At 41.0% G+C, this 15,650-nt stretch overlaps 1 protein-coding gene across 1 annotated transcript in view; it reads right to left on the bottom strand.

Moving 5' to 3' along the window:
• Window positions 1-14,935, bottom strand: part of ELOVL2 (ELOVL fatty acid elongase 2) — a 56,475-nt gene extending 41,540 nt beyond the window's left edge. Inside the window, exon 1 of the mRNA XM_074871995.1 lies at window positions 14,818-14,935. Within this exon, the coding sequence (XP_074728096.1) occupies window positions 14,818-14,820 (3 nt within the window). The 5' untranslated portion in view covers window positions 14,821-14,935. The remainder of the gene's footprint in view (window positions 1-14,817) is intronic.
• Window positions 14,936-15,650: the final 715 nt, after the last annotated feature.

Here is a 15,650-nt window from a genome sequence, read left to right as displayed (position 1 = left end):
ATCAGAAGTGGGCACTTTGTGAGCACCTCAGTTCTGCATGACAGGCCTTTACAGCAAAGAGACTCCAGAGAAACACTTTTCTCTTAGGATTTATCAGTTGTTGGTTGATGGTTGGTATGTTCCCACAGGAAATGGGAGTTTGAGCTGTTTTCATCTCTAAGAGCTGACATACTCCAGACTTTTTACTTCTGGAGAAATGGCACTAATATTTAGGCTCCTTCTGCTTTGGGAGTTTTAGCTTTGTTTAATAAGAGGTCTCTTTTTCACTTGGTTTTGTAGTCCTGCTCAGTGCTACACACGCTTATCCCACACATGGGAATAAGGACTTAGGTGGAGGAATATCTGCCTTATGGCTTCTGTCAGGACTCAAATCAGGTTGAAGCACCATCAGCACAGAAGGTGAGCAAGCACTAAGAGGCAGAACAATTTTCATTAAAACACTGTAAGTATGTGAGCTGTTTCAGACATCAGTCTTTGTTTCTGGACTATGCAACCTGCTAGGTGTCATAGAAAATACTAATTTCTCACATAAAATAAGGTAAGTCTTATTTTACCAGCCAAGCTACTATAAGATCATATATCATTGTGAGATAAACTGCTTTTGCAAAACTAATCAGCTGTTTGGTTTTTTTAAGTATGAAGGAAAGGAATTTGGAAGGTTTCTGCACTACAATTACATGGGTTAGAATGAAAGTGATTTAAGAACCCATTAATATTTGCCTGGTTTCCCAAAATCTATTCCTAATTTAAGTACTTGAAAGCATTCAGCCTCTTACACATTTATCATTGTTTTATATTGTAAAAGGCTGAGTGTCACATTGTCTCCAGGATAAAAAATTCCCTTTCTGGAATCCCTGCTTGCAGGATTTCCCTTCTACAATTTCCGAATTTTTTTTTGCTCTATTCTTCACAATCAGATTAAGTAATTGCTAAAATAATACATGGCAATCACAGTGCTCAAAATAGAACTTGTCTGGCCTTAATAGAAGAGTGGAAGGGACGGGTGGCTGCTGTGGCCCAATTTGCGGTATGTGTCAGTCGTGTACACTCCCGAGAACCGTATCTTTATAATCCATCCTCTTGCTTGTTATCAGAATTTCAAAATGAAACTGTCACCAAAGCAGATCAGTGCAATCCTTTTAAAAGTAATCCTGCTCAATTCTACCTGCTACACAGGGGAACATCAGCTTAACTTGTAATTAAAGAAGATTTCTCTAGGGAGACCTCAGATGTGGCCTGTCAGTTCCCAAGAAAATGGTAGCAGTTATTGACCTCATTTTTCCTTTGCTCTAACAATCAGATTTAAAATGACAGTATGACCTGAGATGGAGTATAATTCCCATCAGCAACAATGTGACAAGACTGTATGACTCCAAGGGAATAAACAAAAAGGAAATTAGTCAAAAATGAAAGGGTAGATAAAAATTCTGCCTCCTTCCAACAGCCTGAGTGAATAAATCACTTTCTCAGGCAAAGCAACAATCCTTGGGTCCTGGCTTGAATAAGAGAAAGTTTCCCTTGCAGCAGGAAGGTCCTTAAGTTACAAGCAAAGAACCCCAGTGAGTTTTTTTTAGAGAGAGGTTAATTCTGTTACGGTTGCTTCCTTAATGGTCTGTTCAGCTCTCGTTGACTTTACAAGGCATTGGGAAGAGAGATCAGTATCAGAATTAATTTTACATCAGCAATACAAAAGCCTGCACAGCTTAACATACCTGCTTCTGAACAACTAGACTTCATAAAGGATGCCTAATGTAATGAAGAAGCAGTGTATCACTTCTCATTATTTAAGAGCAAGACAGCCAGCTGCTCTTTGAGAAACATGGGAAAATAATTCTACTAGAACAAAGGAGGGTAATTACCCTTTTAAGGCTTTGGATTTACCAGATGATTTGGTTTTGGAACAGAAAATTCCCCAAAGATATGCCTGGGTATACAGTGTCTGCTCAACATGTGTCATGTATGCAACTACACAGTTTTGCAGCAAAAAGCTTGCATCCTAAATTTAGACCCATACAATGAATAAACAAGATGGGGACAGGGAGCAAATTAAATGGCAGGGGAGAATTACAGCAACAAGTTTACAAGGCAGCTCAGTTTTCTCAGTATACCATATCTTGATAATTTTTTTTTTCCTTGCTATTTGCAGACAGATTTTGTTGCTGCTGAGAAGCCGATTTTGTAAGTTAGTATAATGCATGCAGGGCTTTATTTTGCACTTGGCATACATGTTTGGCTATTTTTCTGGAGAAAGCAATAGAAAAAACCAGACAACATATCCTTTCTAGTACTGTGAATATCTTAATTTTCTACTGTAACAGACTTCAAGGTCTAAGATGAATAGAAGATCCTAAGCCTCTGCACAGGATTTCATGGCTTGTTGGACGATAAACCTTAAAAAAAACCAACAAAACACCCCAAAAGCAAGAGCTCTGGTTTTCCCACAATCCTGGCAGTTCAGGAAGACAAAGGGCACTCTATGCTGAAGAAGTAGGTTTCTTGGTTGCTGTCCCAGATGTCTGCAACGTAACACTATGTCCCCACGGTGGGGATTAATGTGCAAGGGACTGCTTGCCCCTCCTGTTACAGGCAGGGAGGATCAAAAAGGATTTTCTAAAATGTGTTGCCTGACCGGGGCTCTGCCTGACCAAACGTTTTTTCCTGATTTTCTTAAAGAGCTCATACTTGAGCTGCGGGGTACTCGCCTACTTCAGGGGCAGGGGGACAAGATAGGAGTATTTGAAAACCCATGTGGGTAGTATTTCTAGTTCCTCTGGGCTGACATAAAAGTAGGGCTGTGGGGTTCTCTCTTTAAAATACAACAAATAAAATTAAAATAAAATATTAAAATATAAACATACAAAAAATAAAATAAGGCCTTAGGGTTTTTTTGATTCACCTAGTCAGGATGTAAGGAGTAAAATAGGCTTCTACTATATTTAATGTTAAAGGTACTGTGCATAAGAAAATGAATGAAATGCAGCACATATTTTTTGCATCACTTAACTGTGCAGTGTATTTATAGTCAATGTATTATAAATTTCTGAAGTTCACTACGATTAATTTCATGCTTCTGAAGTATTTTAAAATTGCCATAGCTACTGAATGTGTACAGAAGTATATTTTAAGTACAAAAACTTATAGGAGCAAACACAATTATAGCATAGGATACCTTAGTTTTTCAGAAAAAAATAATGGTCCTGAAAATACTCTCATCCTCACTAGCAAAACCATCTCCAGTCAATGCAGTTATTAAATGGCACTGAGCTCCCTATAAACATAAACAAAAACCAAATCAGAGCTAGAGAGCTGTTGCGGTTTGGGCACTGTGAGAGTTGCTGTGCTGGCTGGACAGTTGGGTTCCCATGCATGGGCTTCTCAACTGTGCCTCCTTTGGGCTGGGAACGCCACCGCAGACCTCTGGGCAGTGCTGGTTGTGCAGCTGTTACATTTTTCTGTTAAAGGGACTCTGGTTAATCAAAACTACTCAAATTGGAGCTCTTTGGCAACTGGGCTCATCCTGAGTAAAAGAAGTTATGCAAAGCTCATGTGAGGAGCCGTGCAGGACAGTGACCTGCAGCAAAGAGATGGTGCTGTGTGATGGGGATCTCATCTGCTGGCCCAGCTGGAACAGGAGCAGACAGATGTTCACATCCTTGGTTGGCTTTTGTAGTAACTTCTTTAGTATAGATCCCCCAAATCAAGCTCACTCCAACCTGCATTTTTACTGAGTTAAAACACCAAGTTCTTGTGTTCATAAATTTACATGCTCTAGAGGTTACAGTCATACTTTCAAGTTTTTCACTGCCACAGTGAAACTAGAATTATATTTAAAAGGAATACCTGTAAATTAAGGTTATTACTGACCTCTGTAAAGTCAGAAAACCCAGAAAGGAACAAAGTGGGATTAAAACCCTCAAAAACAAATCTATAATAATGCCTATCTCTTTTCTTTGTTTCTCAAACCCTCTACTGAATGTCTCATTTAATCCTCATATAAAGCTACTGAGATTAATTCTGCCCAGCTGTATTTCCTTTGTGAAAAATTGTACCTATAAACATTTAGTTGAACTGGGCTACCTTCCCAAAGGCACAATGTGTCAAAATCTACCCTGATATATATGCCGTACAACCTGCTCAAGTTATTAAATTTTATGAGGTATAAACAGGACATATTCCCATTCCCTTGCCACGTGGGAATGGACCTGGAAGAAGCAGGAGATTTATGAGGGGACATGTTCATTGCATAATTATAACCCAACATGTATGGGTAGATGCTGTGCTGGCTGCTAAAGAGACCAGCAGAGTGGATGGACCATGGATGTAATGGTCCACTTGGCCAGACTCACCGGACCCACTGCCAGGAGTGGAGCCCTTGTATTTTAATTTGTCTTCAAAACTTGGAACAAAGGAATCTGGCAAAGTAGCTTAGTGCTTCAGCTTAACGTATGTGTGTGCATGTTTTCTTTCCATTGCTCTCCATTCAGAGACTGGTAAGGTAGGTCATATTGTAGTCTGCTTTACCCACATCCTTAAAAGTAACAGCACTCAGTTTACAGATTTGTTCTTGTTCTTATAGTTTGGATGAAGGAAATCTGGTTGTGCTTATTTGCCAATTAGAGAAATGTTTTTTTCTTGTTTTGCAGTCATTTGCTACACCATTTCTTGTAGTTGCTGCCCAAATGCATAGAGTCTTCCCTGAACTATTTATGGGGATGTAAGTGGAAAAAGGGGAAGGACAAAAATGGAAGAGGAGGAGGAGTTTGTAGCATGCTGCTGTGGATTAGAGTTCAGATCCAAGCCTCTAAGGTTTCAGCCTTAATCTTCCAACACATGCAAAGCCTTTCAATTTCACTTTGAGGTCATCACCCAGGTATAAAGCAGTCTTAAGTGCTGTGTGAGGAATGCAGGTACAAAACTCAGTACAGGAAGGTTTTCAATTAGGTAGTTATGAGTATAATTCACTTTGGGAAAGAAACGTGAGGTTTTAGGTCAAAATATCTGCTTTTAAAATCTATACGTTATACTCAAAATTAGATTTCAAATTTAGGAGTTTTAATAGACATTTATCCTCTAATTTATCATTAGATGCCAGATATTTACAAGTAACTGCTGATTTGAAGGAGAAAAGTAAAACCTGAAAAGTTCCAAAGCATGAATATGTCACAATATCTAATATTATGGAAAGAAATCATGACCAGAAGACATTCAGTGCTTCAGGGGGTATGCTGGTCTTGCAATACATTTTGTGTCTTCATGATTATGTCCAGTATTAGAAGATCAGCTTTCTTGGTAAAAGCTTTTCACACAGCTTGCTTCATCATTCAGGAGATCATGATAGGATCAGCCTAAGCTGACCTGTAAAATCAAGTGTCATCAAAGTTGGGAATTTCCATGTGACATAACATCTACATGACAGTGCTACATCGCAGTGACTGCCACACCCGTCTAGACTGATTTAATTATTAATTAATTCTTAGAGCAAACAGCCATTATAAAGATAGATATCATGTGGAAAAATACTGGTTCCCTCGATGGTTAAGTGTCGAGGTTCAGCGCTGCCTTGTAGTGGACAGATAGTTGACAAGAGGAAAACAGAGTTGCTGGCTGGGTCAGCTTGAACTGTCTGAGACCTGATATACATCACAGGCACCGATCAGGTACCTCTTTCCAGAAAATGAATATCCTCATGAGCTCAAGTTTCCAACAAGTGAAGCAGGTGCTCCAAGTCTCTTCAGTTTTACTACTGTTTCAGAGAAGGAGAAGCATCACTTGTTACTGTGCATTAAATGTGTGTTGTTGGGAATAACTATTTGAAGAGATGACAATTTCTTATAAGTAAATGTAATGAATACATTTGTTTTACAGGACAAGTTAGAAGTAGCATTGATGGCACCTGCAGCTGATTTAAGTATCACTACAGATACCCTTAAAGATAGATAAAATGGGAAGATTTCTCAAAAAAAACCCCAAACAACCCACACCAAAAAACAAGGGAAGAAAAACTAAATAGCAGACACAGGATGTTTATTTCCCAGCAAAATGTGTTGTCTGACAGAAGTGCCAAAGGTAATGGTGGTAAATCTAGTTATTAAATATCATAGAGAATTAAGGTGTTACAGAAAAAAAGCAGCAACAAGAGACTTTCCCCTGGAAAACAGACTACAGCAAGAAATACACATCTCTGTTTAAGTCTGTGCGATCTGTAAATATGGTGAGGGAGCAAATGTGTGATAGCAGTGAGAGTTAAGTAAGGAACTAAAATAAAAGAATTTTAAGTATTAGTGGTTTTAAAGAAAATCCACTTATTTGATATTATTTCTTTGAGGAAGATACTAAGAAAGAAACCAGGAGGTGATGTCTGAAGGTGTCCTTTGGTACTTTCCCCAGGTAGGTATAAGCACTGTTATTTGAGGGCTCTAATTGAACTGAACGCTTCCTTCATTCTGACTATGCACATCTCTCCTTCATAATTTAGACTCAGTTACCTGCAGTATTAACCTGCAGTTGATAAACAACTGAATGCTTATCAAAATATCTCCCAAACTGGTTTATTGAATCAAGTGCAAGATCATTTCAGGTAATAAATTCTCAAACCTCTTCTAATTCTGGATTGATGAATGACGCATCATAGGTGTTTAATGATCTCACTTTGCTTCCTGCAACACAGATGCCCATGTTGCAGTGAATACTTTGTTATTTAGCTCAGTATTGTTAATTTAGATGACATCATTATTTCAATGGTATTGTATCCTCTTCACTTAAATAACCACCTTATTGCATCCAGTCTGAACTGCTGAGAATCACATTTGCATCAGTGCCTTATCAGTGCTGTTCATATTTGGAGGAGGAGCACTGAGGCATGAGGGGACGTCTTTGTAAAAGAAACAAGAGCACCTGAACCCCCAAATTTGCTGAAGACTAGGGGACTGGTATGGGTTTCTTGTTTTCAGCTGATCAGGATGTTCCTTATCCTACTGAGTGCTCAGGAGTTTTTGAGTGGGTTTGAGTATACCAAGCATGTATACCAAGGTTCAGCAAGACCTAAGGTTTAATGAGCCAGAATTTTGAAATGCTTACGCTCCTTTAAACTCATGAAAACACACCTGGAGGCAAAATAGGATAGGGCTATGTTGTTTCCCTTCTACACACATCCTTGTGACAATTTTCTCTGGTTTAGCTTTCAACTTTGCACCTTTCCATCAAAACACTTTCTGATCTGAATTCTACCATCTCCCAAAGGTGTCTGGCAAACAGAAGGAAATTACTTCCTGCTTGATGAAAAATAAATTATTTTGTGCAAAAATTTGTATTAAATGTAGTCCTGAGGGGACATTTCAGTGATACCCAATCTGAAATAAAATTATGCTGGTAATTTAGTAAATGTAAAAGGGGAAAAAAAATGGTGATTTTTCCCTCCAGGGTAGGTTATAGGGGATAGTTTTGAGATTTTCTTTTAGTTATTGTAAGCAAAATAACTCTCTTCAAGTCTTTTATCTTTCAAGGTTTTTTGCAGATACTATTAAAATGCAGACTTACAAAGTCTCCAGCAGTAAGGAATAAATAACTGCATTAAAACCAAAAGGTTCTCAATATTGCTTTTCCCTGAAATGGAGAGCTACTGGTATTTTGCAGAGGAATAAAGTTAAATGCTACCTTTTCTATTTCCTTGCACAAACTGCCTATTTTTGAGCCAAGTTTCCACTGTGTTTCAGCACCAAGAAATCACAAGCTGTATCTCAGCTTTCAAAGGGAAGCATGAACATACTGTGATGCTTTTGACACATATCAGAAAAATAATAAAAAAAAATCTTAGAGAGGATATGTAACTAACCTTCTGTCAGAAAAGAGAGCTCTGAAAATTGAAGAGAATGCCATAAAACTAGAGACATGATATACTTGTCTGGTTTTGGGGATGCTACTTTCTCATGGCTCTTAATCATCAAGGTTCCAGAAAAAGGCAGTAGTTCCAGTGTTTGAAAGGGCAAAATTTCCAAGGGCGCTTTTGAGCATAGATCCAGACTCTTCTAATACCTTTTTCAATGGAAGGACCCGATTTTTGAGAGGAGATTTGGATTTCTTAAGTAACTCATATAAAATAAGGTGTCTGCTATTTGGAGAGTGATGATAACTGCTGAAATTGAAGCCACCTGCATACTAGCAGGTTGGAAGACATCTCTCATTTCTGCTTTCAACAGCAGTAGAAGGTAGGAAGAAGAAAGGAACTTACAAACACTTTGCTAATATGAACTGTTTATTGATATGCTTGCTTTGTGATATCTTTGATTTTTCTTTTTCTTCTAAAAACTTGAAAATATGGAGTTTTTGTCTGGCTTCATGCATAGCCTTCTGTCACTGTTCAAAGATACATCTCAGAAAGATGTCTAGTCAAGGTAAGAAGGTACCCCTAAGTAAGAATGGCTGATTTGAAGGGTTTAAGCCACAGTACAGTCTCTGGTGTAACAACAAAGTAACACCGAAATGGTACTCTAGGAAGGCGTAATCCTAACCGCTGAGAGGAGAGATGCAGCTGTGCCTATAAGAATTGCATGGGATATTTTTCATACTAGACAAGCTTCTGAATATGAGAAGGAGGGTAATTTTGAGTAGCCAGTCAGTAGTGCAAATTGATTAAACTTCTTAGAACATAAAGAGATTTGATTAATAGATTGACAAGCATATAAATATGAAAATAGACTTAATAACTTTTCCCCCTGGAATTGCAAGGACTATTGACAAACACTAAAAAAATTAAACTGTGTACATAATAAAAGACTGTTCTGTCACAAATACCAACTTCTAGCAGACGCAGAACTCACACGACCTCACACGTGACCTTTTAAACTGCAGCAGAAGTAACTTAGCTGTCTGCAGCCAGCAATTGGAGAGAAAGTAGGCGTGGATAGTATTCAGAACTGCCTTAGCAGAAGATGTGCCAATTCCCTGACATGGAAATCACCCTCGACAACTTTGCCAACCATTTATTCCCTGCCAGTTTGAAGGCACTTTGCTTTTTGGAGCGGTTTTATCCATACTCACAGCAAAATGCAAGAAACAAAGTATTTTTTTACTTCAAGCTGTGAAAATGCATGTGTGATATAGGGAAATAAAGAAACAGAATCTGATGCATGTTTTCCAAAGTGTCACTTGAGAACACAAAACAGCATTTGAAGTGGAAAATAACCTCTTGTTCTGTTAACTGGTCCTTAATTTCTTTTTCTTCCATTTCTCCCTTAAATCCTTGAGAGCAAAAACCTGGATTTCAAATGCTACTTCATGTTTTGGACTTCAATCATGATTAAAGAAGACTGGGTGAGGAGAGGAAAGGAAATGACAGTTGATTTTCAAGTTTAATAAGGAAGACAAAAAGAGATCATGGAAGTTCTCTTATGTCTCCTCCTCCAAAACAGTTCTAAATTTACGTTCTTTAAAACCCTAAATCAGGCTAATGAAGTCCAAGGGCACCTCTTTTTAAAAGTGTATGGAACCCAAGTAATAGAGCCCAGTCTCCTGGCACAGGATAAGAGGGTGCACAAGTTAATTAGCTCCCTTCCTCTGTTAACCCCAACACTAGGTATCCTAGAGTTTAGTCCACATATAACCGGAATTTTAAAGCCCAAAGCTCTTAAACCCATTATACCATGGAAACACCCAGACTGACACTTTTCTCAAAACTAAATAAAAATGCTAATGACTGTGCTGCATGGTAAGGCCCTAATGACACAAAATGTCTGTAAGCTGCATCAATTATTGTCACATAGAAGACATAAAACTAGCTCTAGACTTTTCTTCATGTGTGTAAGTTACTCCCCCCATTCGGTTGCTGTACCACATTGTGTTTGCTAGCTGCAAAGTGTCATGAATGGTCACTTCTGACTAGTATACTTTAGGGGGCCTTTAAGAACTAGGGAAAGAATGGTTTTGCTGAGTTTCCTTATGCTTGGTTTTAGGATATTTATTTAAAACTTGGCCACCCCACTTCCAACTTCCATTTCTTGCTGTGTTTGTCTTTGAAATAATGACACAGAATATGAAATACTTCTTGTTTCATTTCTGTATCTGTCCTTCTTAGGGAAGAAATCAAAATGTCTTCCAACAGTGATGAAAACAATCTTAAATTTTTATTCTCTAATGACACATCTTCATACAGAAATTTCTGCCACATGGGGTTTGATTTCTTTCAGTATGGGACATCTGATCTTTATCATTTTATCATGGTCAGTTTTGACTGAGGAAGAGGAAACACAATGCAGTTTAACAGTCATTAGCTAGATGAACTTAATATTTTAAAAGATCACTTGTTTGTTGTTAGACTGACATCAAATCAGAGTACTTTCAGTATTAATGCCAATATAATGTTAATTGTCATATTCTTGAAGATGTAAAGTGTTCCCTCTTACCCTCCTAGATCTGAGCATAGCTAGCTCTCAAAAGCTAAAGCGTTTTTTGCTGTTAGGTAGGTAGGTAAGAAGCCCCACAGAAGACATAAATATTCACTCTATTTCCTATTGAACTCTACTTGTCAGGTGTGCAGCAGTCCTGTGGGTAAAGATGCAGTCACTCGGATATTGTGGCCTATGGATTTAGCACATGATAAGGCAAGCCATGGGGCTGTATGCAGAAAATGGATTTATAAGCTCAGTTGTTGCCAGGCGCTTACAAATTGGCTGATAAATTTGATATGCTTGAAGTCTGAAGTGTGGCATTTACAATGTGGCAGAGATGCAGGCTCCAGTCTCACAAGGTGTTTCTTCCCTGTTGCAGCTGGGCAACCCTTCTCGTGCCCTTGCACCATGGCCTCACAAGGCAGACTCATCCCAGCAGCTTTCTGGCTCTGAACAACCAGTGGTATGCCTAGTTTCATCCTCCTAATTTCCTTCCCTTCTCCTTTATCTTCTTTAACTACAAATCAGGCTGCACTTGTGACATATTACTTTATCATTGAATATGGACTTGAGGCTCAATTTGTATGAGGCCTATCAATGCCTCAGATTCTAAATCAGTTTTACAGGCAGTGATTAACAAAACTCTCATATAGCACAGCATAAATGCATCAGGAAAAATTCCTACCTGATGTGATTTTATTGATTTACACTTGAAGCTGCCTTAGATTAGGAAATAAACCAGCCCTTTATATTTACATTAATCTGGAGTTTACTAATACCTAAAGAAAATACTACTGCAGGTTTTTCCCCAACTTTTAATTGGGTCAGAGGTTCAATTTTAAAGTGTTTGCATCCATTTAACTTTTTTCTTTAATAAAATAAAGAGATGCTATTAAACTAAATGAATGCAAAATCAAGTGCCTGATGAACAACAGGAGTCTGCTTCCTCGCACAGGTCAGACTGCTTGTAATAAAGATACAATGGTCAGTCTTAAAGAATCAAAGGATCTTCCTAGAGATGAAAGGGATCAACACCAAGGCCAGCATGCAGGTTTTGATAAGCAGGTATCTGTAAATAACTATGCAAGTGGAACACTAGATTCTTACTTCAAGTCCTGCAGGACTTTTTAATCAATCCCATCATGTGCAAAATGCTTCAACGCATCTTCTTGAGTTTCTGTGCAAGTACTTATGTTCCTTTGTCTGTCGTATATGCAGTTTATGAGCATGTTTTCTCATAGCTTATTAATTCTGTACCAGCTGGCACAACCCTTGCTGCTGTGGTTCTGGATGGCAGGGCTGCTGAGGTTTGCTAGCTTTTAACAATGATGGAGATGGAGAGATCTTGTTGGCAGTGGGTGCTGTAGGACTGGCTCCTGTGTCAGTCATGGATTTGTGATGATTTCTGCCTACAGAAAATGTTCTCTTCCAGTTTGCGTGTCAATGTTCAGGGGCTGGAACATTGCTTTTGCAATACTCTTGTTTAGGAAGTGCTCAGGGCAATTAATAAATACTAGTGGACAATGAAGCAGCGTTTTATTTTGGCTACTGCCAGCAAAGAAGAGAGATTTGTTGCTGTCTAGAGCCCTTTCTGTATGTTCTGCAATCAATGTATGCCCACATCAAGCATCATACCCTGACATGGTGGCTATGATGCTTCTGAATGCTTAGAAGAGTTAGGTGTCTTTCTTCACTGATGTCAGACTACACCAGTTATCAAAGTCTCTTAAGGAATTTAAAAAATATTCTAGTGCCTGTCTATATAACCCCTCTGCAACTGGATTATTGTAGAGGTACAAATACTTGAACCTATTAAATACAGCTTCACACCATCCTCATGTTTATGCTTACCTTAGTGTTACCTAGCCTCTTTGTAAGTATTAGTTGCTATGCACTGTGCAAGGTTATACATTCTCTTACTCTGTAAAAGTGGGATTTGACCCCATGGAAAATACACTGACAAATCAAAATTTATAATCGGTTTAAAGTTCAAGGGTGCAGCCAAATCCTGAGCCAGTGTAATTTGACCTAGATTCACTGAAGTAAATAGGGCTGCAGTGAACTACATAAACAGGAGAACCGTCCCACTGCATTTGCCCTCATATGGTGGGGATGCCGAGGAAAAACTTAAAGCCTGATGAAGGCTGCAATTTGCTGCTTCAGCAAAATGAAGTTTCAAAAAAAGAAAAAAAAAATCTCCTTGTGCTACTTTCTACAAATAACTGATTGAACACCCAGGTTGCTGAGGAAACTCTCTCACTGGAGTTGAAGGGACACTAGCAACATACACCTGCTTATTTCTATGCCACTGGAGCAGGGAGTGCTAAAATACTGTTTCCACTACTGTGGCCAAAAAACTATGTTTGTCATTCATTTGCTCCTTATACCTTTGGTAGTATCCTCCCATGTCTGTGTGTCCCCCTGCCCTCAAACTCCAGGTCCATCTAGACATCGAGGTGCTGTAACTTTTAACCCTGCATTAGCATCATTACAACAATTTTCAGCAAAAGTTCAGGTTTTAGATTCAGTAGCTAATGTTCCAAGGACGCTATTTCAAACTTTAGAGCCAAAGCAACCTTCAGCCTTTATACCACTTCAAGGATTTTCCCAAACTGGCCATTCTCCCCCCAGAATGCCTGTTCATATGACTAACAAGGCTTGGGAAATCTTTTGGGGAAACTTTTGAACTCTAAGGTTATTGGAGATACAGAGGAGCAAAACTTAATAGAAACCCCTGTGTAGCTCTGAATAGCGATTTCTGGATATTGCTGCTAGACATTTCAAGAATAATGTCAAGGTGAATTAAACAGCTCTAAGAACCAGAAATAACAGGTTAAGGGTAGATCTCACCTATCATTTTCATTAGTACAAATACGAAGTCGCCAATGCCTATGTTGGCAGCGAATTTTTCTTTGATTTGCACCAGTATAACTGACTTCATTCAGTCCTGGAAGGAGTCAAAATGAAATATTTTAACTGGTTCAGGCTATTTTAACTTTCTTTCCAGTTGACTCAGCACTTCTGAGCACCTGGATGTTAGGGGTAGCCGTTGCTGATAAATAATGTGCATTACCCTCAGCAACATCAAGTTGTCTTTGTAACTGCCTTCACTATATCATAAGGAAGATATTATCAACGGCTGGTATTAACTTAGGCTTTGTGCAGTTATGGTAATTTAGTCATAAATTTTGGATTTATGTTTCACCCTAGATGATAAGAAATAGGAATTCAATAACATGTGGAAAGTCATTCTGGGGGTCTTGGAGAACACAAACTACTGCACCATTTCTGGTCTTTTTTAACAGGGTCTTTTCATATCTGTTATCCTGAGTCTGAGCTGATTACAAATAGACTAAATAGAAGAAACAGATTCAGACTGTCAGCAGATGGATCCATGACTGTTAGGAAGAGGACTCAAGGTAATTCATGGAAAGACTGTTTGAGTATTATTCATATCTGAATCGCCAGGGTGGTGTGGGGGGGTGGATTCCAAATTGATTTTTATGCAAGGAAGGCAGAATTTACTATATATGATGCAAAGAGATTTGAAAAAGAAATTTTTTTTGTTGTTAAACCATATGAAAGAAAAAGTAGGTTCTGTTGTTAATCGTGTCCCAAGCTTCTGATATGACAAGCTTGAGCAAGTTATTCAGCCCCACTGACTCTAAGGCTGCAAAATATCTGTATGATACGTCCTGCTTTGCAAGGTCAGCATTACACGTAATGCATTACTGTTGATAAACAGGATGAGCTCCTTTGGGGAAGTTACTATGACTGCAAAGACACGATGCGCTTCGGGGAAATGGTCCTACTCGCTGAATAGGTGACTGCATTGTTCCACTTTAACTCTTAAATGCTAAACTGGAATCTAAACCTCTATTGTTCATTCATTACATGGAAAAAAAGGAAGTGTTCCACTACAGACTGTGTGACTAACGCAAGAGCTTCTATTAACATACCGCTGTGAATAATCTGTTTATGTAACATGCCCAAGCACACCTCGAAACGGAGGAAAATGCGGCCGCTGGGCGCGGGGCAGGGGGACCGTATGCGCGGGGGCTGCGCCCCGCTCACTCCCTCCGCCCACGACCCCCTCCCGCCGTGTGACGGTCCCCGCACGCCCCTCGGCTCCCACGCTTGCGGGGGTGCGCAGAGCTCCCTCCCGCCCCGTTCCGCGCCGCCTGACCCGCCGGGTGCTGCTCGCCGTGCAGCTGATAGCATGCCCCCCCCAGCACCCCGAAAAATCACACCCCGAATCTGACCCGTGGGAGCGGGGAGGGCGGGGGGGGCAGCGGGCCCCACTCGCAGCCGGCCCCGGAGGAGCGGGGGGCGGGGAGGCGAGGAGAGCAGCGGCGGCGCCGAGGGGGATGCAGGGCTGCCGGGGGGGCGCGGAGGGGTCAGGGTGCCCGGTGGGTGCCGGCCGGGGGACACTCACCATGGCGGCGGCGGGCGGCGGGGCGCTGTCCAGGGTACCGGCCGGCGCGGCTCTGCCGGCGCTGCCGCCGCGCCCCCGCTATAAGGCGCCGCCTCCTCCCCGGCTCCGCCGCGCCCGCCCCCGCCGGTTCGCGTCTCCCGCGGGGCTGGAGGGCCGGCTGCCGGCGGCACCGCGGCGGCGGCGGCCGGGGCTGGGCTGGGGCCCCGCCGCGCACCCGGAGGGGGAGGAGTGGAGCGGGGGGGATCGGGAGATGGCGGTGAGCAACCGCGGGGAGGGGGGAACGCAGAAGCTGAGCAGGGGAAGACGTGACAGGGGTGGTTCCACCGCCGTCCCAGGCGCCGCTGTGGGTAGTGGCCATCGGCTTTTGACAAAACCGTTGGGGAGATTCAATTCAGAGAGGCCGGTTTGGGAGCAGAGGGGGGCACTGGCTGGCTACCGTGGTCCTGACGTGACCCTGTTGCGTTTAACCGAGGGTTCGGTCTATAGCCCAGCACTCGTATTTGCAGGTGAAGGTCTCTGAGCTGAAGCCCTGAAGCCTCCACGCACTGTGCCAGGTTGAAATCAATGTTGCCTTACCGCATAATTGAGGCTTCTCCCTGGAGATCTGTCTATTAGGGAGGAATGGATAAGCAAATATTTATTTAGGTTGGCTAGGGAAGGGACAAAAACCACACAGAGCAGGAGCTGCTGATCCCGTCACAACTCTGTCACTGATATAAACCAGAAAAAGGTCAGGGAAGAGGAGAGGCTTCATGCTTGGTGGAACAAGCAGAGAATTTCGTACCTTCAAAACTGATTTTTGTTCTAAATGCTAACGAAGCCTTATATCTCCT

This window comes from Strix uralensis, chromosome 1 (genome assembly GCF_047716275.1).
Source record: "Strix uralensis isolate ZFMK-TIS-50842 chromosome 1, bStrUra1, whole genome shotgun sequence".
NCBI lineage: Eukaryota > Metazoa > Chordata > Aves > Strigiformes > Strigidae > Strix > Strix uralensis.
Note: the sequence above shows the minus strand (reverse complement) of the source record. Positions and strands in the feature narration are given on the sequence as shown.